At 44.6% G+C, this 24,224-nt stretch overlaps 1 protein-coding gene across 1 annotated transcript in view; it reads left to right on the top strand.

Annotated features, from left to right (window-relative positions):
- The window catches only part of POT1 (protection of telomeres 1), a 121,678-nt gene that overhangs the window by 77,597 nt on the left and 19,857 nt on the right, over nucleotides 1-24,224 (top strand). The window contains exons 11-13 of the mRNA XM_089684430.1: nucleotides 3,989-4,121; nucleotides 5,035-5,123; nucleotides 10,281-10,375. Of these exons, the coding sequence (XP_089540556.1) occupies nucleotides 3,989-4,121; nucleotides 5,035-5,123; nucleotides 10,281-10,375 (317 nt within the window). The remainder of the gene's footprint in view (nucleotides 1-3,988; nucleotides 4,122-5,034; nucleotides 5,124-10,280; nucleotides 10,376-24,224) is intronic.

Genomic DNA, 24,224 nt, shown 5'->3' with positions numbered 1-24,224 from the left:
CATTACTTTCACCTTTGTAGTTACACTAGACCTCCCCTATACTGCATGCCAATACTGACAAATCAATTGCTTTGCACTTTACAACTGCAGGACACATTGACTCTGCAATGCTTGTCAAAGTGCTTGCAAAGGCTGAATTTTTTTTTTACCTTAAATAATGTACTGGGGCTTTCAAAGTGCCACATTCAAAAATGTCAGAAGAAAGAATGGGACTAGAAACAAGGGACAAACATCCCCTTGCCAGCCTCCAATATATATATATACAGACTTTATTTGCACACCATGAGACCTACAGAATAACATTCAATCAATTTATTACAAAATCATTAAAATAACAGCACATATTGGTAAGACAAATATCTAGATATCAGCCTTAAATTATTAGAAGCATATAGTACCCTCTACTGGATTGGTAAGACATATAGTCTAAAATACTGTGTATATGTGTGTGCAAGCGATCATCCACCACTGTTGTTTTTCATGGACGTCCATGCCTTTTTATGTTGCTGAGCTCACCAGTGCGTTGTTCTTTCCTCAGAATGTACCAAACTGTTGATTTGGCCACTCTTAATGTTGCTGCTATCTCTCTGATGGATTTGTTTCATTTTTGAAGCTTTACAATGGCCTGTTTCACTTGCATGGACAGCTCATTTGAATACATGATCTGGGTTCACAGAAATAGATTCCAAATGCAAATACCACACTTAGAATCAACTCCAGACCTTGTAACTGCTTAATAGATGAAGAAATAACGGAGTAGCCCACACCTGGCCATGAAACAGCTTTTGATTGGATTGTCCAATTACTTTTGGTCCCTTGAAAAAGGGGGGATGGCTACTCTTAAGAGCTGTAATTCTTAAACCCTTTCTCCAATTTGGATGTACGTACTCTCAAATTAAACCTGAGAGTGTGCACTTTCAGCCCATATCCAATATATAACTATAGCTTGAATATGTAATAAAGTGCAGCGCTAAATATTCAGTAATAGGATCACTATATGTTTCCAGTCAAAGCAATTCTGTAAACAAAAAGCATAGTATCATCCAAGTGAGCCAGAGATCCAAATGATATGGTGCTCAGAAGAAGTGATAGAAATGCGCACTTATCAGATACGCATAGGATATGCGCATTGAAATATCCTCCTCTGGGTGAGGTATGATGAATAGGGATCCTCCTTCAAGGTATGGGCAGCTCAGTGATGTGTGGGTGAAGACACTGAATCCAGAGGTCTCCTTTAGGATAGAATGGGTCTGCAACCTGCTTAAAGGGATTCCCTTCCTCTGGGTACTGTGTCACTCCGCAAAAACATCCACTGGCTCTGCAACTTATTGGCTCCGTAAAGTAGCCATAGAAAAGGTGCCCATAGTGTAGTAGTTTTAAAAGTAATTTTTATTAACATGAGCATAAAATGAGAGCAGAAGGTAAACTAACCCTTTTCTAAGAGGGCCGCCGGACCACCTATTCTATATTTTTTGGCCCAGTCTTGACATTTCAACTTATATGTCTTGTTCAATGGTGGTTGGGTTTCAGCCTTCCTTACCTTGGCCATGTCTCTGAGCACTGAACACCTTGTGTTTCTGGGTAGGTTGCAGTTCTGGAATATGACAGCACAGGAGGATAATGAGTTCCTGGTAGCTTCACATTGGATTCTTTCTTGCGACCCTGTTGACTATTTGCAACAAAACATTTGATGGTTCTGTGATCACGCCCAAATATCTTAGCAATTTCAAGAGTGCTGCATCCCTCTGAAAGACTTTTTTTTGCAATTTTTTACTTTTTCAGAGTCAGTTAATCTCTTTTTTGGCCCATTTTGCCTGAGGAAAAGAAGATGCCTAATTATGCACACCTTGATACAAGGTGCTGATCTCCTTAGTCCACACCTTGCCTCATTACACAAATACACATCACCTGATATGCTTAAATCCAATAAGCATTCAAGTTTATAGTTTATTTGGTGGCCAGTTATGGGTATTTAATTTATATATATATATATATATATATATATATATATATATAATTTTTTTTTATTTATTAAATACCCATAACTGGCCACCAAATGGCCCAATACGCATTGCATCCAATGCATGTAGGTAAAAAAACCTTCACTGTGCAGCTCTTCCCCTCCAAAATACTCACCTGAGCCCCCTCTTGATCCAGCAATGTTTGCAGGAGCTTCAATTGTCCAGGGTCTCTCACAGCGGGGACACAGCAGTGGGAGCCATTAGCTTAAGGAGGGGCATTAAAGTGTACTGAAATTCTTGTTTTGAGGGCCACATTTAGTCTTCCGCTTTGCCACTTTCTGTGTGCACCTTCTGATCACTGGACTTTAAAATGACATCACACTGCTGACTCCTTGCTGTTCTTCCTCCATTTCTCAGTGCCTAAAACACATTAGGCAGGCCTGTAAGGTGGAAGCAGTCGAGCAGCTGCTCTGCTAACCGATCACTTCCACAGTCCCTGGTACTGGCGCCACCCCACCTGTGGTCGTGCTCCCGCCATGTATCCGGAGCTCGCTTTCCCATCTGTGGGCCCGGGGAGCACCATGGCGGGTGCCAGCGGGTACAGGGGAGTGGACGAAAGTCCGCTCTCCTCCCCTTCTTTCCGTGACCCGGAAGGCGACGTGTATGACGTCACTTCCGGGTCATGGCTGTCACTTTGCGATCTGCATTGTAATACATCTACTGGAGACCAGAGGAGACATGCAGGGACTTTTAAATCCTGCATATCTCAATAAAGAGAACCTGTCACCTAAAAATTATCACATAGGGGAATGCAAAAAAAAAAGATACACCCAAGCACATAACATCCCCCCCAAAAAAATTTTGAGCCCCCCCCACCCCCACATATACGCACATACAAACATAGATGCACACATTGGGGCGCCTATGTGTGAAAATGACTATTGCGATACACATGTTACATATCACCGCACATGCTGGAGAGCAATAATTCTACCTCCTCCATAACACTAAACTGATGACCTATAGGGGCTTTTGAAGCATCGCCTATAGAAAATATCGGGTACTGAAGTTTTTCGCCATTTCATAAATAATTTTTTAAATGTGTGCAGAAAATGCATAAATGGCTCTGGCAGCGAAAGGGTTAAGGTAGTCTATTCATTTTTTTGCTTACAAACTTTTCATTTTGCTATATCAAAAACAGAATAAATCACTGTACAAAAGAAATATAAATGCAAAAAGGTTTGCAACTGAAAATCTATGTGAATATATAGAAATTTTATTATAGCTCTACATAGTATTCATAGAGGTAGAACTGTGTTATAAAGCATATATCCTATCCTATACATATAAGACTAAATATGAGTCAAACATCTGTGCAGTGTCTTAAAATCAAATTACAAAAAGACAAGCAACCTTATTTAGATTTTCACAAATATTCCATGGTGTCAGTAGGAAGAAATAATGCCTTGACTCAGTGAGAGGAATAGTGCCCCAAGGGCCGCATAAAGGCAAACAAAGGGCAGTAGTTTGAAGACTACTGCCCCAGGGGATTAATTACATATTTGTTCATATACTGTATAGTAGGCGAAGAGGACAGGGATTGTGAATATTATGATGTATACTAGTGTTTAATTTGTAATTAATGAAAGTTTTCCTGCCGTGGAGTACTCATAAATTGCTGAAGGTGGGCAAAAGTTATAAAAGTTATAACTGGAAATGCTCAAAGAGTTGTGGAGCTTATAATCAGTCTCTTCACTTTTATTGACCTGCCAAAATACATAAAACCTGATATTCCCCCTTTTTTTTTTTTTTTATAAATGCAGCACACCCAATGCACAGATGATTTGCATTGGTTTGTCATGCACTACGACACAAGTGTGTTGTGGTGCACTGCCTATATGTATTTGGATGCCATTCAAACACTGTTTTGTGCATTATGGTAACATGCAGTCCAGCAGGTCCTGAATGTTTGAAAGTATCATGTAGCTGTTACACATTTTTGAAATAATGTCTTTCTTTATTTGTAGGTGGGACTTTGAAGGAGTTCTGCAAACTATCAAGAGAGTTCAACAGTATAATCCCAGTAACATCTAACCAGGCCAATTTAGAATTAGATCTTTCAGCTCCATTTCTTATTCAAGGCGACAGATGGCATTATGGGTATGGTGACTTAAATATACTGAAATGTAATGAATTATAATATTTCTCATTTTATTATATGCAGTTTATTGTGATCAGTCTTAGAAGAAAGCAGAAAGAATATTTGTTTGGTATCTAGATTGACTGACTGACTATCAAAGTATACAGTATGTGGGAAGCACGGGCTAGTCGTGAACTGCAGGTACAAGGAGGAACAGCACAACATATCAGCTTCACAAAACTCCATCAGGTTGTTTTGGAATCAAATCTTTCGTAGCTCACCAAAAGCTGCAATGGTGAATCTTGGTGTCACCATCTTTACTGTACAACATTGCATAGCCTTGTGTATCAAGGCTGGCTGTACAGAATTTCAAATTCTCAGAATATAAATTTCGCTGTTGTGATCATTGCTAATCATGATCTATGGGCAGGGAGAGATTTGCCATGAGATACAGTACACGCATGCCTTCAGGTTAAGAGACAGTTTTTGCTGTATAAGAATTGACCACCTTTTTCCATCATCAGCTGACCAAGCTATTTCATTTACATGTTATAATAATTCTAATATTTTAAACTAGGTTTTATCAATAAAGGTATGTTGCTTAGGGTGCCAAAACTTGCATGCCTACAAGATCCAGCCCCGACTATGGGCATAATAGTCCAAAAAAAGTTATGCATAGCCATTATGATCGCCACTTTGGATTTTACTTTGCTGTGCGTAACAATATATTTTTTTTGCCCTAAGGGTTTAATTTAGAGAATTTTCCAGCCTTTTTCTTATATGCTCATGTCTATTTCTTTCTTTCTTATGCTCCAATTTGCATGTACCACATGGAGGGAATTGTCAGCACAAGCCAGACATCACAGGCACAGCGTTATACTCATTTGACATTCTTTAGCCAGCAGCTCGATTAACTCTGCTTTACTTTTTAAGGTGCAAAAAATGTTCAAGCCTCAAGTCTATAGAAGCACTTAGCTCTTTAACCCGTGAAGGATCCTGGAATGCTACTGAAATAGCAAAAGGTAGATTATGGGAAAGCAGTCAAAGATATGTTAATGATCGCATATTGACAAAACAATCATTTGACAGGCACAAATATTGCTGTGTGTTTATTCTTATTATTCATCATATTTCTTCTTTGATAAAGAATTCTTTGTAACCACCATGCTGGTCATATACATTGGGTTCTAAACTACACTGCTCAAAAAAAATTAAATAAACACTTTTTAATCAGAGTATAGCATCAAGTCAGTTAAACTCCTGGGATATTGATCTGGTCAGTTAAGTAGCAGAGGGGGTTGTTAATCAATTTCAGCTGCTTTGGTGTTAATGAAGTTGACAACAGATGCACTAGATGGGCAACAATGAGATGACCCCCAAAATAGGAATGCTTTTACAGGTGGAGGCCACTGACATTTTTTCCCTACTCCATCTATTCTGACTGTTTTTCACTCGTTTTGCATTTGGCTAGGGTCAGTGTCACTACTGGTAGCATGAGGAGATACCTGGACCCTACAGAGGTTGCACAGACAGTCCAACTCCTCCAGCATGGCACATCAATACATGCCATTGCCAGAAGGTTTGCTGTGTCTCCCAGCACAGTCAAGAGCATGGAGGAGATTCCAGGAGGGAGACAGTAACTCTAGGAGAGGCTGTAGAAGGTCCTTAACCCATCAGCATGATTGGTATCTGCTCCTTTGTGTTCCTTTGTCCTCCAGCAGGCCACTGGCGTGAATATCTCTGACCAATCAGAAATAGACTTCATGAGGGTGGCCTGAGGGCCCAACTTTCTCTAGTGGGACCTGTTCTCACTGACTGGCACCATAGAGCTTGATTGGCATTTACCATTGAACACAAGAATTGGCAGGTCCTCTACTGGCGTCCTGTGCTTTTCACAGATGAGAGTAGGTTCACCCTGAGGACATGTGACAGATGTGAAACGGTCTGGAGAAGCCGTGGAGAACGCTGTCTGTAACTTCGTTCAGCATAACCGTTTTGGTGGTGGTTCACTGATGGTGAGGCATATCCATGGAGGGACGCATAGACCTCTACAGTCTAAACAATGGCACCCTGACTGCCTTTAGGTATCGGGATGAAATCCTTGGACCCATTGTCAGACCCTACGCTGGTGCAGTGGGTCCTGGATGCCTCCTGGTGCATGACAATGCCCGACCTCATGTGGTGAGAGTATGCAGGCAGTTCCTGGAAGATGAAGGAATTGATACCATTGAATAGCCCCCACGCTCGCCTGACCTAAATCCAATAGAACACCTCTGGGATGTCATGTTTTGGTCCATCTGACTCCGCCAGGTTGCACCTCAGACTTTCCAGGAGCTCAGTAATGCCCTGGTCCAGATCTGGGAAAAAATACCCCCAGGACACCATCCATTGTCTCATTAGGAGCAAGCCCCGACGTTGTCAGGCATGCACACAAGCATGTGGGGGCCATACAAACTACTGAGTACCATTTTTAGTTAAAATGGACTAGCCTGCTGCACCATTTTTTTACTTTTATTTTCGGGGTGTCTTTGAATTCAGTCCTCTGTAGGTTGCTAATTTTCATCAAACGATGGGGCATCTTTACGTTCCTAACATATTACCCAGTCCATATTAGTAACGATATTCAGCATGTTATTTTCCACTTTGAGATCTGTGTTTTCAAAGTGTTCCTTTAATTTTTTTGAGCAGTTTATGTATCTTTTTGGTTTTCTTAGTTTTATGTTGGGTTTTTAAACTGTTCAGTTGTTATAACCAGAGTAATCTAGATTGGGTTATTTGCATCTAAGTACTATCCCGTACAATATATGGCCCAAACGTTTGAGGGCCATAAGGGCCATAATGCTAATAGTATATAAAAATATATACAGTATGTTGTATTAAAAATACCATCAACTTAATTATTTTCTAACATAGGCAACACATTGTGCCTTAAAGCCATTATGACATTCTTGAAAAAAAAGAAAAAAAAAGCAATGGAAAATACCCTGCAAAAAAAAGATGTGTTATACTTACTGGCCCAGTACTGTAAATGTTTTTGTCCTGCTAGGCAAAGCTACCAGTAGAATCTTTACATATTTTTTGTGTGCCATATGCCTATGTCCCCTGTTTAGTGGTATGGTTCATGCCAACCCTTTAAAGACATAGTAGTGACACAATGTTTTGTTAGGTTTTGTTTTAAAAATGTTTGATTTTCTAATAATTTAGTTGGGTCAAATCAAAGTTTTGTTTTTTGACTGCAGTGATGGGAAAATTCAAAGGAGCAGGGTGGAAACAAATGAAGTTCTAGCCGTGAATGTGGTTTTATTTCAGGAAAGTTCATTAATTCCAAATCAAATGTTAAAAACAAAGATTTTTGAAGTGCTAATGAATGACATTTGTCGTGTCATCAAATATACTGATAGGAATTTTCATATGAATGTTCAGATGAGCATACATTTGTACAAAAATCTAATAGTGTGTAGCCAGCTTTAGAGGCTGGAGGATGGAACTACAACATGTGGATGGAGACAGACAGCCAACACACCTGTAAGTGTGTTGTGTATTACATTTCTGCACAAGAACAAAATTTTTTTAAAAAGCAACAGAGTGGTTTCAAGTTATAAAGGACACAAAATAATTGCACCTGCAGAATGGAAGTAGGGCAAACATGGTATAATGCTTACAAAATAAAAACTGAGGCTGAGAATGACAAACTTTAAATTCATTCAGCATAAGAAAAATAATGAGGCTTATACCCAGAATTCATAACAGGGAAGGTACTACTGTGCAGTGTCAATTCATACAGAATAAGAGCAGACACTGAGATTAACACCCAGCAAAAAGCAAAAGAAGAGCAGGGAGTTAAAGCGGTAGTAAACCCGAAACCAAAAATATAATATATTGCAGCTTACCAATCATTAAATATGGTGGTGGCATTACTTTTCTTTTTGGCTTTTTCCCTGTATTCACCTGGTGATCTGGCCAGTAACACACTTCCTGTATTAGAGTGCCCCATTCTGGATGAATGAGCACAGGGCCCACAGTCAGCATTGTCAGACTGGGGGGGGGGGGGAGGAGATTGTTAAATTTACTGTAATAACAGATTTAAATATGCTAACAACTTGAAGTCAAACTTGAGCTCACACTTTATAATCAGTTACAGCAAACATTTTTTCCTTTTGGGATAAAGGTTTTACATGAAAAAAGTAAAAATAAAGCTGATCATTGTAAGCACTCCTGCCAGTGTTAAATGGGTAGTCTCATCCCTGTAAACTGATACATTCGGCTGAAGAGCTTGTTTTTTTGAAAACCAACTGACTTGCTGGCTGGATCACCAGATGAAAATAGAAGAAAGAAAGCTTAAAAAATAAAAGAAATATTCCAGCAACCACCAATACTGGCCTTCAGACAACCCCCGAACCTCAGAAATAAACTAATCAGTAGGAAACTTCCTTATGATGATGTCACAAATAATGGAAGCAAACCCTGCAAAATAAAAAAACCGCTGCAAACTGTGCAACCAAATCAATGCATCAAAAAGTGTCAGATGCTCAAAAGGGATCTTTAATATCTCTGGATCATACAGCTGCACCTCTAGTAACGTTGTGTACCTTATCCAGTGCAGAAAATGTAACAAAGGATCCTATGTTGGCGAAACAGGACAGAAGTTACAAATACCTTCAAGGAACATAAAGAAGATGACTTTTGCACACCTGTGGGACACCATTTCACACAACCAGACCACACAATGGGAGACCTCAATATTTTAGTTCTTAAAGGAAATTTCAAATCCATCCAGGAAAGAAAACCTTTTGAACTAAGAATGATAATTCTATTTGACACAAGAGATAACGGCCTGAATTTGGACATGGGATTCCTCACTCATCCAACAGTTTTATCACCTCAAGCATCACTGCCTTTGTGAGTGTAGTCTCCCCCCTCCCCAGACTTTGCTTTTGCTGTGTCTTATCTTATCTGTTCTCCTTTTTTTTTTTTTTCCTTCCAACTCCAATACATCTCTTCTAACCCTTTGTGATCAGTACTGCTTTGACCTGAAGAAGGGGACACTCCCCGAATGCTTGTCCTTAAAATTGTTTGTTAGTGCAAATAAAAAAAGTATCACGGACAGTACTCAATTGTTTCTAAAAAATAAAACAAATGCAGCCATCGCATCTAGCAATTGGCAAGCTGCAGTATAATGTTTGCTTAGGTTGCAATCTCTAAGGAGCAGGACTCTCTGATTCATCCTGTACTGAATTGTATTGTAACTGTACTGTCAGCTTTCATGTTGTAAAACACTGTGCAAACTGTTGTTGTTATCCTGTGCCAATTTGCAGTGTCAGGGAGTGCAGAGATGGGTTTAACTGCTCCAGAGTTTGATGCCATTCTAGTTTGTATTGCTTTCTTGGACAACCATGGGAAGATCTTCTCCCAGCCACCCTTGACAGCAAGATCTCTGTAGTGGTCTGTGTTTCATGGCTTCTTTCTCTGCAATGCATTTCAACATGCTTTCTGTGGAGATTTACTATAGGAGGTGAGCAGACCCCTGGCAGGTTAGGTGTTGCTAAACCCAAAAAGTAAAAGTGCTGCAATAGATCCTGGTGCTTCCTGTAATAATTTTATAGAGCTATCCAGGGGTTGGCAGTGGGGTGGTAGTGTTGTCACTCCACCTCTCACACATATGGACTACGGTATACTGTGCATTCACATGTTATGCTTGCAAAGTCCCATAGACACTACCGTACATCATGGCCAGCCCTGAAGAGTTTGTTTAACAGAGGCGCCTGGAATTTGCTATCAGGAATCAGTAGCATGCTGTGGCTTTCCCCAAACCCGTAGCCCCTCACTCTATAGACCTAGGGGCAGTATAAAAAGCACAAAAAAAAGTAGGTGTTCTGTTTATTTATTGACAAAATTCTTGATTGATAGTTATTGAGTTTCTGCCCTGTAATACAAAGTTGATAAGAGGAGAGGGTTTAAATGTGCTTCAAGGTTGAACAGAGAATGGTTACTCCTCCCCCTGGGGTCACATTTAGTAATAAGGACCTGCAAGGTGGGGATCTTTTATCACCCCACACAAAATGTTTAAAATAAAGGTAAGGAAGACTGTTTTTTAACTAAACTAAATTGACATACAGTATGTATTGACACGTGTAAAAGCCATCCACTAAAACATTATTTTCTCTATTTTGTTGATTTAGCTTTGGGTATTGAACCCTTAACATATGTATTTGTTATGAGCCTTATACTTGAAGATGAAACTGGGTCACTTAATGCTTATTTGTGGAGGCATGCAGTAAGTATAAGTGATTTATGATCTGTAAGTGTACAATATGTGCTCTGTTAAAAGGCAATGGAGTGATGTTTGTACGATCTAGGATATGTTTTTGTATTCTGTGTTAATATTTGCAAGGCTTGGAGGGTTCATTCACAAGCATTTTTTGTAGTGGCTATTTTGAACTGAACATATTTGGCTAATGCATGTAAGAGTTAGAATATTTCACGCTATACAGGCCCATTCACTTTATAATAAGTAGCACGGTTATAATATAGAGCCGACACAGACATTAAAAGTGAAATATATAACAATCTCCTAATACAATAAAAATGGCAATATTATAGGTACAGCAGCATGATTGTAAAGGACACCAGCTTCTTTAAATCATTGCAGCTGGGTTGTATGCAGCTACCTTGTGAACACTGGCCAAAAGGTTGCAGTGATTTCTCCCTATATAATCTCTCCTACTCTAAGATAGCCGAGGGTTTTGCTAGTGTCCTTAAGTCAGGAACCACTTTCGTCTATTGAGAAAAACTTACCTTCTTACATAAAGTTTTTTTTTGCTCTTTTTCAAACTCTAGATGATTCCTTCCAAGATGACTTCTTTTAAGATGATTGTTTCCTTACTTTGCTTTACCATAGCCACTGCAGCTTTTTATGCCATTTCTGGATTAGTGGACTCTCTCTCCAAAGAGCCTTGGGGAACCCTGCCCAGACTCTTAGTCCTCATGCACACTTGACGTTTTGATAATGCTGGTAACATTAGCTGTGTAAAGTCACATTAAAAACGTGAGTTTTTCAGCTTTTTTTTAGCATTTTTGCATTAGCGTTTAGCAGCAGCTGTAAAAACGTCAAACGTGCATGAGGACTCAGGAGAGGCAGGGCCAGCCTGTAATGTTGCTGTACACTTAATCCTGTTGTAGGCTCATCCTTGCCATTTACAGTGGATATAAAAAGTCTACACACCCCTGTTATAATGTCAGGTTTCTGTGATGTAAAAAAAAAGACAAAGATAAATCATTTCAGAACGTTTTCCACCTTTTAATGTGACCTATAACCTGTGCAACTGAATTGAAAAACAAACTGAAGTGTTTTGGGGGGGAGTAAACATAAAAAACTAAAATAATGTGGTTGCATAAGTGTGCACACCCTCTTATAACTGGGGATGTAGCTGTGTTCAGAATTAAGCAATCACATTCAAAATCATGTTAAATAGCAGACACCTGCCATCATTTAAAGTGCCTCTGATTAACCCCAAATAAAGTTCAGCTGTTCTAGTCTGTCTTTCCTGACATTTTCTTAGTCAAATGCTACAGCAAAAGCCATGGTCCGCAGACAGCTTCAAAAGCATCAGAGGGATCTCATTGTTAAAAGGTGTCAGCCAGTAGAAGGGTTCAAAAGAATTTCCAAGGCATTAGATGTACCATGGAACACAGTGAAGACAGTCATCATCAAGTGGAGAAAATATGGCACAACAGTGACATTGCCACAAAATGGATGTCCCTCCAAAGTTGATGAAAAGATGAGAAGAAAACTGGTCTAGGAGGCTGCCAAGAGGCCTACAGCAAAATTAAAGGAGCTGCAGGAATATCTGGCAAGTACTGGCTGTGTGGTACATGTGACAACATTCTCCCGTATTCTTCATATGTCTGGGCTATGGGGTAGAGTGGCAAGACAGAAGCCATTTCTTATGAAGAAAAACATCCAAGCCCGGCTAAATTTTGCAAAAACACATCTGAAGTCTCCCAAAAGCATGTGGGAAAATGTGTTCTGGTCTGATGAAACCAAGGTTGACCTTTTTGGCCATAATTCCAAAAGATGTGTTTGGCACAAAAACAAGACTGCACATCAGCAAAAGAGCACCATACCCACAGTGAAGCATGGTGGTGGTGGCAGCATCATGCTTTGGGGCTGTTTTCTTCAGCTGCGACTGGGGCCTTAGTCAAGGTAGAGGGAATTATTAACAGTTCCAAATGCCAGTCAATATTTGCAAAAAACCTTCAGGCTTTTGCTAGAAAGCTGAACATGAATAATAACTTCATCTTTCAGCATGTCAACGACCCAAAGAATACATCCAAATCAACAAAGGAATGGCTTCACCAGAAGAAAATTAAAATTTTGGAATGGCCCAGCCAGAGTCCAGACCTGAATATGATCAAAAATCTGTGGGGTGATCTGAAGAGGGCTGTGCACAGGAGATGCCCTCTCAATCTGACAGTTTTGGAGGTTTTGCAAGGAAGAGTGGGCAGATATTGCCAAGTCAAGATGTGCCATGCTGATAGACTGACTGACTGCTGTAATAATATCAAAAAGGCGATTCAACAAAGTATTAGTTTAAGGGTGTGCACACTTATGCAACCATATTTTAGTTTTTTGTTTTTACTTCCCTCCACCTAAAAGATTTAAATTTGTTGTTCAACTGAGCTCTACAGTTTATAGGTTACATTAACGGTGGAAAATTTCTGAAATGAGTTAATGTTGTCTCATTTTTTTACACCACAGAAACCTGACATTTTAACATTGGTGTGTAGACTTTTTATATCCACTGTAGTGCATCATGTGGCATTAGCTGCAGAGTGCTTTATGACCATGGTGGCAAAGCCAGGATAGAATTAAAAATCTGTTGTTCCTGCTGCTGAATTTGTTGAGTGCAAGGCGGAGGCCCTTTAAGAAATCTCCCAGGGTCCCCATTTCCTTTTGTGGAAAGTTACTACTGTATGTATGTACACCCTGCCTTCTCTTTGGATTGACACTGACCAGGAAATATCTCTTGGTTTTCATGCCTGCACACAGATAGCAGTTTTTGCTCGCTGATCCTGGTCTACAGCAGCCTCCAGGTGCCTGCAACAAGGCATTACCTGCCCCCCTGCACCACTGCTGCGCAGATCACAAGTACCCCTTTGGGGACATTTGTTCACAAACATGGCAGACCATAATCAGAAAGACAAGGGGTCACATGTGCTCAATAGCTCAGTCTCAGCCTTTAGCTGTATTGAAGGTTATAGTCCATCCGTTTATGGCCCTGTTGCCCTTCCCTCATGGTTGCACCCCATTGTGACTCTTTGCCTTCATCTGCTCCTTCAATCTGGTTAGGTTTGTCTAGAAAGGAATTTTTTCTGCCACAATGCCAGTGTTCATGGTCAGAATTCCTGGCCTTGTTGAGGCCTTAGGCTACAGGGGCTATGGCTGTGCTTCTCTACTTCCCCTCTGACTTCAGTCTTTGACTTTGAGTCAGACACGGCACCAGAAAAAGAGAGATATGATGAAGAAGAATCCTTGCTCTCTGAGGCATCTGATGAGGATGATGCACCTGTAACAGAAATTTCTCCAAAACTTTCTCTAAAAGGAAACTGTTGGTATGCTAATTAAAGCTGTATTCTCCTGTTTAGAATTGGAACCGCTTGAGTCTGCTCACCCTAAGATGTCTAGGATGGAGTCCCTAAAATTCCCTACATCAACTAAGACCTTCCTGGTTCACACTCTGGTTTAACCTGACCTCTAACGTGACTGTCTGCACCCAGAGATGGTATTTTTTTTTGCTGACTAAACGTTTCACCTCAACAATATCCCACTGAGGAAAGTTTCCTTTGGAAGTGTGCAGTTCCTGTGCTATATCTGCCCATTCAACAAGACCCTCACAGGCCCCATGGAGGACAATCCTGTGTTTAAAGATCATGTAGATAACAGGTTAGAGGTCTTCCTTAAAGTTGTTCTAAAGGCTGAAGGTTTTTTACCTTAAAGTGTTACTAAACCCACAACAGTAAAATCAGTCTGTATATGTAGTAAAGCATGTTTGTTATACTCACTGGGGAACCTAATGGGTTAATCCTCTGCATTGTGTAAAAAGGATGTTTGATCCTGTCTTCTCTGATCCTCCCCTTCTTCCAGTGCCCCCCTCTTATCTCCTGATAAGACATATCGTGTGGAGACACTGCACATGCTAGTTTAGTGTGTATGGCTAGAGAGGTTTTTTTTTTTCTCTTGGTAGAGTGCATGTGATCAACACAGGACCAATTAGCACTCTCCAGACAGAGGTCAGGGGTCTTGCATCCTCCTAGAGCAGAAAGAAAACAAGCTTTAACGTGCTTTGCTGGACACTGAAAGAAGACACACGACTGATCTAACTGCTGATCAGAAAAAGTATTTAGCAGTTTATATTTACTAAAGTAATTGCATTACCATGTATTGTATACTGTGGGAATGCAAGGTTCTGGGTTTAGTAACACTTCAATATAGTTCTCTCTCCTGCACTGTACAGGTTTTGTACTGATAGTCATTGTTTCTCTCCCTTAGCGATCTTTGGATTGAAATATAATTTGACTGATTGTTGGTGCTGGACACATCCTTTTGCCAGAGAGTATGACTGTTATCTGGGCCGCTCTTAGATATCACGAGGCCCCGTACAACCTACCTGACAGACCCCCCCCTCCCACTGCCAGAGAAAATATCAAAATGATGTTTATGGTAAAAATACACTAAAAACATTATTAATGTACACAATCCCAAGAAAATTACTGTTAAAACTAAATGATAAAGCTCTGTGTGTAATTGAGGTCTTGGGGCTCATTCACATGGGTGCTGTGGCCTGTAGAGTGTAAATCAGTGGTTTGTTTTTGTGGCTGGAGCCGCTTAGAGCTGTTTACAGACAACCTATGTTACACTATGGAAACACTGCAGGGTCTAATTTGACAGGCATATGGGTGTGGGTGTACTCAGTGAGCACTCAGGGCCACTTCCCCACACCTGCCCACCTGTCAGATTAAAACTTGTATTCATACAGATGCTGTGTCCCCATAGCATAACAGGTGGGTCCAGCCACGTGAACAATCCCCTCATTCATGCTGTACAGGCCAGAGTACCTGTGTGAATGTGGCATTTTTGACAATTTTTTTATCCTCAGCCCATTAATATCATTGGGCTGTCTAACGTGTGGGAAGTGTGTTGCACCTAACCACACAGTAGTGTGATACCATGCGTTTTTGTGGCTGTGAATGCGTCTGTGTTTACTAGATGTGTGGAGGTGCAATTAAGTATTCATGGTACCTGCGCACATCTGCAAAGGGCATTGCATTTCTTTGCTGTGCAGGAAAATGTATGCTCTTGCATGCGTTTCTACACTACAAATGGTGTGAACAAGTCCTAAGGGCCGGTTCACACTGTAGAAACGCAGTCTAGATTTGTTCTGGATGCGTTTTTGCATGCCCATTTTTGATGCATTTTTAGCGTGTTCCGGTGCGTTTTTTATGCATTTTTGACATGTTCCAGTGTGTTTTTATGCATTCCAGTTCACTTTTGCCCCTCTTTTCCTTCAATTTAACTAGGGACATGTGCGTATTTTGTGTGTTCCGGTGCGTTTTTGATGCGTTTTACTGCGTTACAGTACAGTTCTGTGCAGAAAAAAATGTAGCCTGTTCTTTTTTTTTTTTTGCAACCAGAACGCACTGGAACTACAAGCACTGATGTGAACTATGACATTGATAACCATATAACCTATTTCTGTGCATTTTGGTTGCAGAAAAAAAGCAACTGAAACTATTGTAGTGAAAACTGGCCCTAAAGGTTATTATAGGTAAAGGAATGGGACTGACCAGGAATTGTGAATGCAATCAGACTAGTAGTGAGATTCAATTAGGAATCTTATAATAATGATAGATTTGAGCTGTAGGTGATGGGAAATGGGACACATTAACTAGATCAGTAAATAAACCGTTAAAAAGAGTTGAGCAGTGATATATAGATTTGCAGAGGGAATTGTGATGACAGTGGGGGGCAAGGGGGTCACATTATATATAGGAAAGAGAGCTTTGTAACAGTGAACAGAAAGAGATCAATCTGGGGGAGAGGAGAGAAACAAAGTTGCAAGCAAATGTAAACAGAAGGAAACTTGAAAGTGTCAAACTTGTGCAGCAGAGCAGGAGCTCAGCTAATATTCACAACACTGAGTCCCTGTGTGATAGAATGACAGGAGACTACACTGCAGATGGGCTTGTCAGCTGCCCGGGCCCCCCTCTGCAGCTGATGGAGCAGGCCCCCTACAGGAGGGCCGGGGTCACCTCTTATAAGCGGCCCTGCCTGCTATTCCACCACCTATGACTCCCTGTCCCACCTAGATGTTTGTCTTGTGTCCTTTGATCTTCTCCCCAGAGTGATGGAGATCTGCTACTTACCTAGGGCGATCTCAGATCATTCGTCCCTACTTATTAAGTTCAGTTTGCTGACCTCCAAAGCATATACTTTGTGGTAACATAAAAATAGTGCAGCGCTGAAAATAATGACAAAATGACAAAAAGGTAGTCCACTAAAAGTCTATGACATATAAACGTATCCAGTGTCTGATGTGGATTCAGAATAGGTGATCCGTGTGGAAATGGCTGGAAAACGCACTCACCAGAAGTAAGACACATAAACGCAGTGTGTATATAAAACTCAAGGATCTTCAATCCAGAGGGAAGTAAAGCTGATCCGGTTACAGGAATGGTGAATCCCTCCTCCGCAGATGCAGCAACCGATCTTCCTTAACACGATTAGATGTAGAATTCCAAGACCAAGGTTCTGCAAGTAAAAGCTCCTCAAGGGAGTTTTAGGGAAGGACACCCATAGTGAAGTAGGTAATAAAAGGCAGCTTTATTCACAATAATGATATCCAATTCAAAGCAGGCAGGTATCATACAGATGTGTCAGCAAGACAACTAACCCTGATACTTTGAATAGTGGCCGCCGGGCCTCCACGTGGCACCGGCGGCGTAGCGTCTCGACGTCCAGGCTCCTCCTTACGCGTTACGTGCGCACGCACATCTTCAGAGGTATGGAACCATTGACGTGCGGACGCGAATGGGCGCATATATATAGGCATAATGACGCATGCGCAGTAGCGTGTACGCAATGCGCAAAACCCAAGGCGCATGCGCGTGGCTCCGTCTTCCATTGTGATGGAGCTCGGAGACGCAGGGTGGAAGGGCGAAATGCCCTATTGTTGACAGATAAATGTCAAACAGAAGTCAAGTCCAACAACGGTGTAAAATACACCTAATAAAACAATCCGATAGGATCTATGTAAAATATGCAAAGAGGCGCGATAGCGCCAATATGTTGAACTATTCCCAATTAGATAATATCTAGGTAAATGTATACATCCGTCCGCACGTCCACATGGGTGTTAAGGAAGATCGGTTGCTGCATCTGCGGAGGAGGGATTCACCATTCCTGTAACCGGATCAGCTTTACTTCCCTCTGGATTGAAGATCCTTGAGTTTTATATACACACTGCGTTTATGTGTCTTACTTCTGGTGAGTGCGTTTTCCAGCCATTTCCACACGGATCACCTATTCTGAATCCACATCAGACACTGGATACGTTTATATGTCATAGACTTTTAGTGGACTACCTTTTTGTCATTTTGTCATTATTTTCAGCGCTGCACTATTTTTATGTTATTGCTTTTAAGTGTATTGGTTGCTTAGAGTGCCTAGCCGCTTTCAGGATTAGCGCTCACTGCTGTTTCTTTTTATTCATATACTTTGTGGTGTTTGGGCCTGTTATGGTTAAAGGAGGAACTTTTCCACTTTGCGACTGTCACCGATATTTGTAATTATTGGAATGAGAACAGCACAGGGATGTCTGTGGATATAACATGGAATTATTATTATTATACAGTATTTATAAAGCGCCAATAGTTCGCTCAGCGCTGTATATTACAAAGGGGGACAGAACATGTGACAGAACAATACCAATACAAAGCAAAACATGAGGGGATTGAGGGCCCTGCTCTTTCGAGCTTACAATCTAGGAGGAAGGGGATGGTGGCACAGGAGGAGATAGCTGTGGGGGTTGGAGTGGTAGGAAGAGTAGAGGAGGTCGGCAAGTTAGCAGGGGGTGGGGTAGGCTTCCCTGAAGAGATGGGTTTTCAGGGTGCGCCTGAAGGAGAGGAGAGTAGGTGATAATCTGATGGGTTGGGGCAGGGAGTTGCAGATAATGGGTGACACCCTGGAGAAGTCCTGGAGGCGGGCATGGGAGGAGGAGACCAGGGAACTAGAGAGAAGGAGGTCTTGTGAGGAGCGGAGTGTGTGTGCTGGGCGGTACTTGGATATTAGGTCAGAGATGTAGTTCGGGGCAGTGTGGTGGACAGCTTTGTACGTCAGCGTTAGGATTTTGAATTTGATCCGTTGCGCAATCGGAAGCCAGTGGAGGGATTGGCAGAGGGGGGTGACGGAGCGGTTGGAAAGGTGAATGAGTCTGGCAGCCATATTCAGGATCGACTGGATAGCCAGCGGCGAGGCAGGCCAGTGAGGAGGGAGTTGCAGTAGTCGAGTCGTGATATGATGAGGGATGCCATTAAAGCCACACTGCGAGAAACCATTGCTGGGGTGATAAAAAAGCTCAGGTCCAATAGGGCTTGGAAGGAAATGTGGTGTCACTCGACACACATACAGTAAGGCATTCAATTCAATTGAATGTCCTTACTTCTTTGCGATCCTTGAGCGGCTTGGATTTGGTACTAACTTTATGTCCTCGGTCAATTTATTAAATGCACAACCAATGGCCCATATTTGAGTTAATAATCATATTACTGATGTCTTTCCTTTGTTTCGTGGCACACGGGAGGGGTGCCTGATTTCACCCCTGCTGTTTGCCATCTCTGTTGAGCAGCTGGCAGCTCTTGTTAGGCAAGACCCTTACATAAAGGGTTGTATGATTAATACTATGGAGCAAAAAATGTCTTTGTATGCTGATGACATGCTCCTATGGTTGGCAGACTCTCACCAATGCACGGACTGTCATTTATCGATTTGGCTCTTTTTCTGGCTTTAAAGTGAATTGAAGCAAGTCCAGTATTTTTTGCTTGGACTCAAAGGCTAGTATAGCTCTTCTTCCAACTCCTCCTCTTCAGATAGTTTCTAAATTCCGATATCTTGGGATTGAGATCCAATTACCGTTAAACAGGTACCTTGAAAATAATATTTTTCCCTTAATTTTGGCTGAAAGCTTGCATACCTGGGCTACATTACCTTTAAATCTATTGGGCAGGATAAATTTATTTAAAATGATTTTTTTTACCTTGGTTTCTTTGTGTTCTGGCATGCACCGATTTATCTACCCAAGAGGATTTTTGTGGACATTAATGCCCTTCTGATATCTTCTCTGTGGGGTTTTCGCCCCCCTAGGATTTCTCTAGAAACCTTACAACTTCCAGTACAAAGATGTGGTTTGGCATTGCCCAAATTACAATGGTATTATTTGGCTGCTCAAATGACCCACATTCACTGGCTTTTTTTTTCTGATTCAGGCCTGTCATGGCCTGAAGTGCTGGGGAACTATCTCTCCGGGGTTATAGCAGCAGGGGATAAGGTGATTCAACTAAAATATATATGTAGAATTTACTATACTCCATTTAGATTGTTTGCTATGGGTAGATTGAACTCTCCAGACTACTGTTGTTGTCATGTTGCTACTGGAGGCTTCTTTCATATGATGAGGGATTGGCCGGGGGTGAGGCAATTTTGGTCTAGTCTCACCTTATGGAGGAAATGTTAGCCTAGCCTAATATTTGTACCCCAGCTCAATGTCTCTTTTGGTGACTTTGAGGAGGAGGACCTTGGTGTCTCTCAAAAGACATCCCAAACATCCGGACGTCCGGCGAGACGGACGTGTCTCGGCGAGCTCCTGCTCCCCCGGCCCCAATCCGCTGCCATCTGGGCGGCAGCGGACCCTGACGGGGGCCCCACGACCCTCCGGTCCCTGTTCGCCAGCCAGGAAAGGCCACTGGACCTTTCTCCCGGAGCTCCGGGACTTGCGGCCTACCCGGCACCTAAAGCCGCGGCCTCAATTTCTGGCGCGGCCGACCAGGATCGCCGGACATCAGCCCGGACTACTGCCACTCCGCTCCTCGGTCCCCGCCGATCAGGGGATCACCCCTGCGCCCCTACCGCTGCCATCAGGGCCCATCCGGGCCCCTGTGTCTGCTGCCGAGGTCCCCACCAACACCCACAGTCGCTCCGTCCCTCCAGCGGAGCTCCGGCGGTTCGCAGCAGCCTGAGGCCTACCGCGGCACCCGAAGCCGCGGTGTTTCCTGCCAGCCGTGGCTGGAATCGCGGCGGGAATTGCGGCCGCGGCGGGACGCCTCCGCTGCTCCGGGAAGCTACCACCACCACCAACGGTCCTGCTAACCCAGGAGGGATCCACCGACGCTCCAGGACACCAGGTACTTCACCAGGGGCGCCCACTACGCACCAGGGAGCCCAACCACCATCACACCGCCAGCCTCCAGGGACTCACTCACTCAGGGATTCCACCTGAAACCCCAAACCACCAGGGACCCTAAGCCACTATCCCTCCAGGGATCGCTACTACCCCACCAGGGATAGCACGGCCACCATCCCACCGGGGATCCCCTGCCCACCACCCCACCTGGGATTACCAGCCAGCCACCACACCAGGGAACGCTCGCCCAGCACCCTGATTTCCGGCACGCTATTCCCTCTGGCGACGCCCCGGCGACTAATGGCCCACCACGACCCTTGAAGCTGCGGTCTCTCCTACCGGCCGCAACAGAACACGGTTGAGCACAAACCACGCAGGGCCGACGATCGCTACCGCAACGCCCCGCTCGACTCTGATGACGATCCCCTATTCCCTCTGGCGACGCCCCGGCGACTAATGGCCCACCACGACCCTTGAAGCTGCGGTCTCTCCTACCGGCCGCAACAGATCACGGTTGAGCACAAACCACGCAGGGCCGACGATCGCTACCGCAACGCCCCGCTCGACTCTGATGACGATCCTTCAACACCTTCAGCGCCTCACGACGCCGAGCCCTCAGCACCCGACGCCTGGCCTCAACAACCCCAGTCACCGAGCCGCCAGCATCACCAGTCGCCGTGCCTACCATCACCCCCAGCCATCGCACCCTACGACCCCTCCACTAGCCGAACCACCGTACCCACTGAAGACATGCCACAGCACCCATGGTCGCCAGCTTACTGCACCCACAGACTGCTGCCAACCAGCTGCCGCCCTCCACCCTCACTCTACCCCTACAGAAGGACTCAAATGACTCTCCCATGGTAACACAGATTCCCCACACACCTTGCCCTGACCTGTATCCCTTCACCTCCCCTGACCCAACTGTCACCGCACCCACCCCAACATGCCTCCTGCACTCCTCCTCCTCATTTTCCTCTCCACCATCCCAAAAATCGCCTCCCTCTACCCGCCTACCCCCCCAAAACAGCTCTACATTGCCCCTTCACTACTCCCCTCTCCCCACTACGGCACTCACCACCTCCTCCTGCTACTCCACTCCCCCGTCGACCCACGTGCCACCACTATCAGACCCACACGCTCCTACACTTCCCATTCCCATGCCACCTTCCTCACCCTTCTCCTTCTCCTATCTGCTGGGGACATCTCCCCGAACCCTGGCCCCTCGCCACCTCACCCCTCCTCTAGGGACCCCCCTGCTCCCGCCAGCTGCCGTAACCCCCTCAACCTCATATCTGTGCCCCTTCTCCCCGCATCCATCCCCCCTCTCTCGGTTGCACTCCTGAACGCCCGCTCGGTCTGCAACAAACTTACTGCCATCCATGACCTCTTTATCTCCCGCTCCCTTAACCTCCTAGCCATCACCGAAACCTGGGTACAGGCCACTGACTCCACCTCCCCTGCGGCACTCTCCTATGGAGGTCTCGTCTGGTCCCATTCACCAAGACTGAGCGGTCACAAAGGTGGTGGGGTCGGCCTGCTCCTATCACCGCTGAGCACCTTCCAGGTCCTCCCTAATCCTCCCTCCCTAACTTTCTCCTCCTTCGAGGCTCACTGCATCCGGCTCTTCTCACCCACCCCCCTAAGGATCGCAGTGATCTACAGGCCTCCCGGATCCATACCCCGCTTCCTGGATGACTTCGCTGCCTGGCTTCCCTTCTTCCTCTCCTCTGAGCTACCAACCATCATCCTCGGGGACTTCAATATCCCCATCAATGACAACAGCCCGGCTACTTCCCAATTCCTCCACCTAACCTCCTCCTTCGCGCTCACACAGCACACTCAATCCTCCACCCACATCATTGGGAACACCCTGGACCTCGTCTTCTCCCACCTCTGTACCCTCAACCAGTTCTCTAACACCCCCTTCCCTCTCTCCGACCACCACCTCCTCACGTTCTCCATCTCCCCTTCCCCTAACTCCCCCCCCCCAGAGCGCCAAACCATCACCAGCCGCAACCTTCGCAACCTAAACCCGGCCCCCCTCCACTCAGCTGCCGACCGCCTACACGACAGAATCCTTCCACTGTCTTGTCCTGACCTAGCCACTAACACGTACAACGACTCACTATCAGCTACCCTAGACTCTCTGGCACCCCTAACCACACGCTACATCAAACCCAGACCGCTCCAACCATGGCAGAACGACCACACTAAATGCCTCAAACGTCGCAGTCGTGCGCTGGAGAGACTATGGCGCAAAACCAGGTCCCCCCGTTCATTCTCCCTCTACAAATCTGCCTTCCTCACTTACACCTCCTCCCTCCACGCCGCCAAGCAGGCTTACTTCGTAAACCTGATTAACACCCTCTCCTCCTGCCCTCGCCGACTCTTCTCCACCTTCAACTCCCTGCTCTCTCCCCCCCCTCCTCCACTCAGTACTTCACTCACCGCCCACGAGATTGCCACTCATTTCCACAATAAAATTGATGCTATCCGTCAGGACATAGTCAACTCGCAATCTACCTCCCCACCTAGCCTCCCCCCCCTATCTCCCCCTCATCTCTTCCCTCCTCTGACCTCGCAACCGCACTGCCCCCCTCCACACCCAAGACCCCGCTTACCGTAACCCCACCAGCTCTGCACTCCTTCAGCCCCGCTACCACTGAGGAAGTCACCAGGGTCTTCTCTGAAGCCCGCCTCACTACCTGCCCCCTAGACCCTATCCCCTCTCGACTCCTCCAGTCACCCCCCTCTTCCCTCATCTGCTCCCTCACCCACATCTTCAATCTCTCCCTCTCTACCGGCGTATTCCCCTCCCCCCTAAAGCATGCGCACATCACCCCCATACTCAAAAAGCCCTCCCTGGACCCCTCTGACCCAAACAACCTCAGACCCATCTCCCTGCTGCCACTCACTTCCAAACTCCTGGAGCGCTTAGTCTACAACCGCCTAAGCGCCCACCTAACTGACAACAACCTCCTTGATCCACTACAGTCCGGCTTCCGTCCCCTACACTCCACCGAAACCGCCCTCCTCAAAATCACCAACGACCTACTTACCGCCAAAGCCAAAGGCGACTACTCTGTCCTCCTCCTCCTGGACCTCTCCGCGGCCTTCGACACAGTTGACCACCCCCTCCTCCTTAATAAACTATTCTCCCTTGGCGTCAGAGACACCGCTCTCTCCTGGTTCTCCTCTTACCTATCCCGACGCTCCTTCAGCGTTTCCTACAATGGTGCCACCTCCCCTTCCCTCCCCCTCTCTGTTGGGGTCCCCCAGGGCTCTGTCCTTGGACCCCTTCTCTTCTCCATCTACACCTCCTCCCTTGGCAAACTCATACACTCCCTCGGCTTCAACTACCATCTCTATGCTGATGACACTCAAATTTACCTCTCCACCCCTCACCTCACCTCCACTTTCTCCGCCCGCATCACTCACCTCCTAAACGACATCTCTGACTGGATGTCGCTCCATTTCCTCAAACTCAACCTCTCCAAAACCGAGCTTCTCGTCTTCCCTCCTGCCCGCGCCCCCCCCCCCATCCTATCCATCACTACTAACATCACCACCATCAATCCCGCCCCGCAAGCCAAAGTCCTTGGGGTCATTCTGGACTCTAACCTCTCCTTCCAACCTCATGTCAAATCACTGACAAACACATGCAGG

Source organism: Staurois parvus, unplaced genomic scaffold (genome assembly GCF_062004578.1).
Source record: "Staurois parvus isolate SC_StPar_1 unplaced genomic scaffold, SC_StPar_1.0 ptg000019l, whole genome shotgun sequence".
Lineage (NCBI taxonomy): Eukaryota > Metazoa > Chordata > Amphibia > Anura > Ranidae > Staurois > Staurois parvus.
Note: the sequence above shows the minus strand (reverse complement) of the source record. Positions and strands in the feature narration are given on the sequence as shown.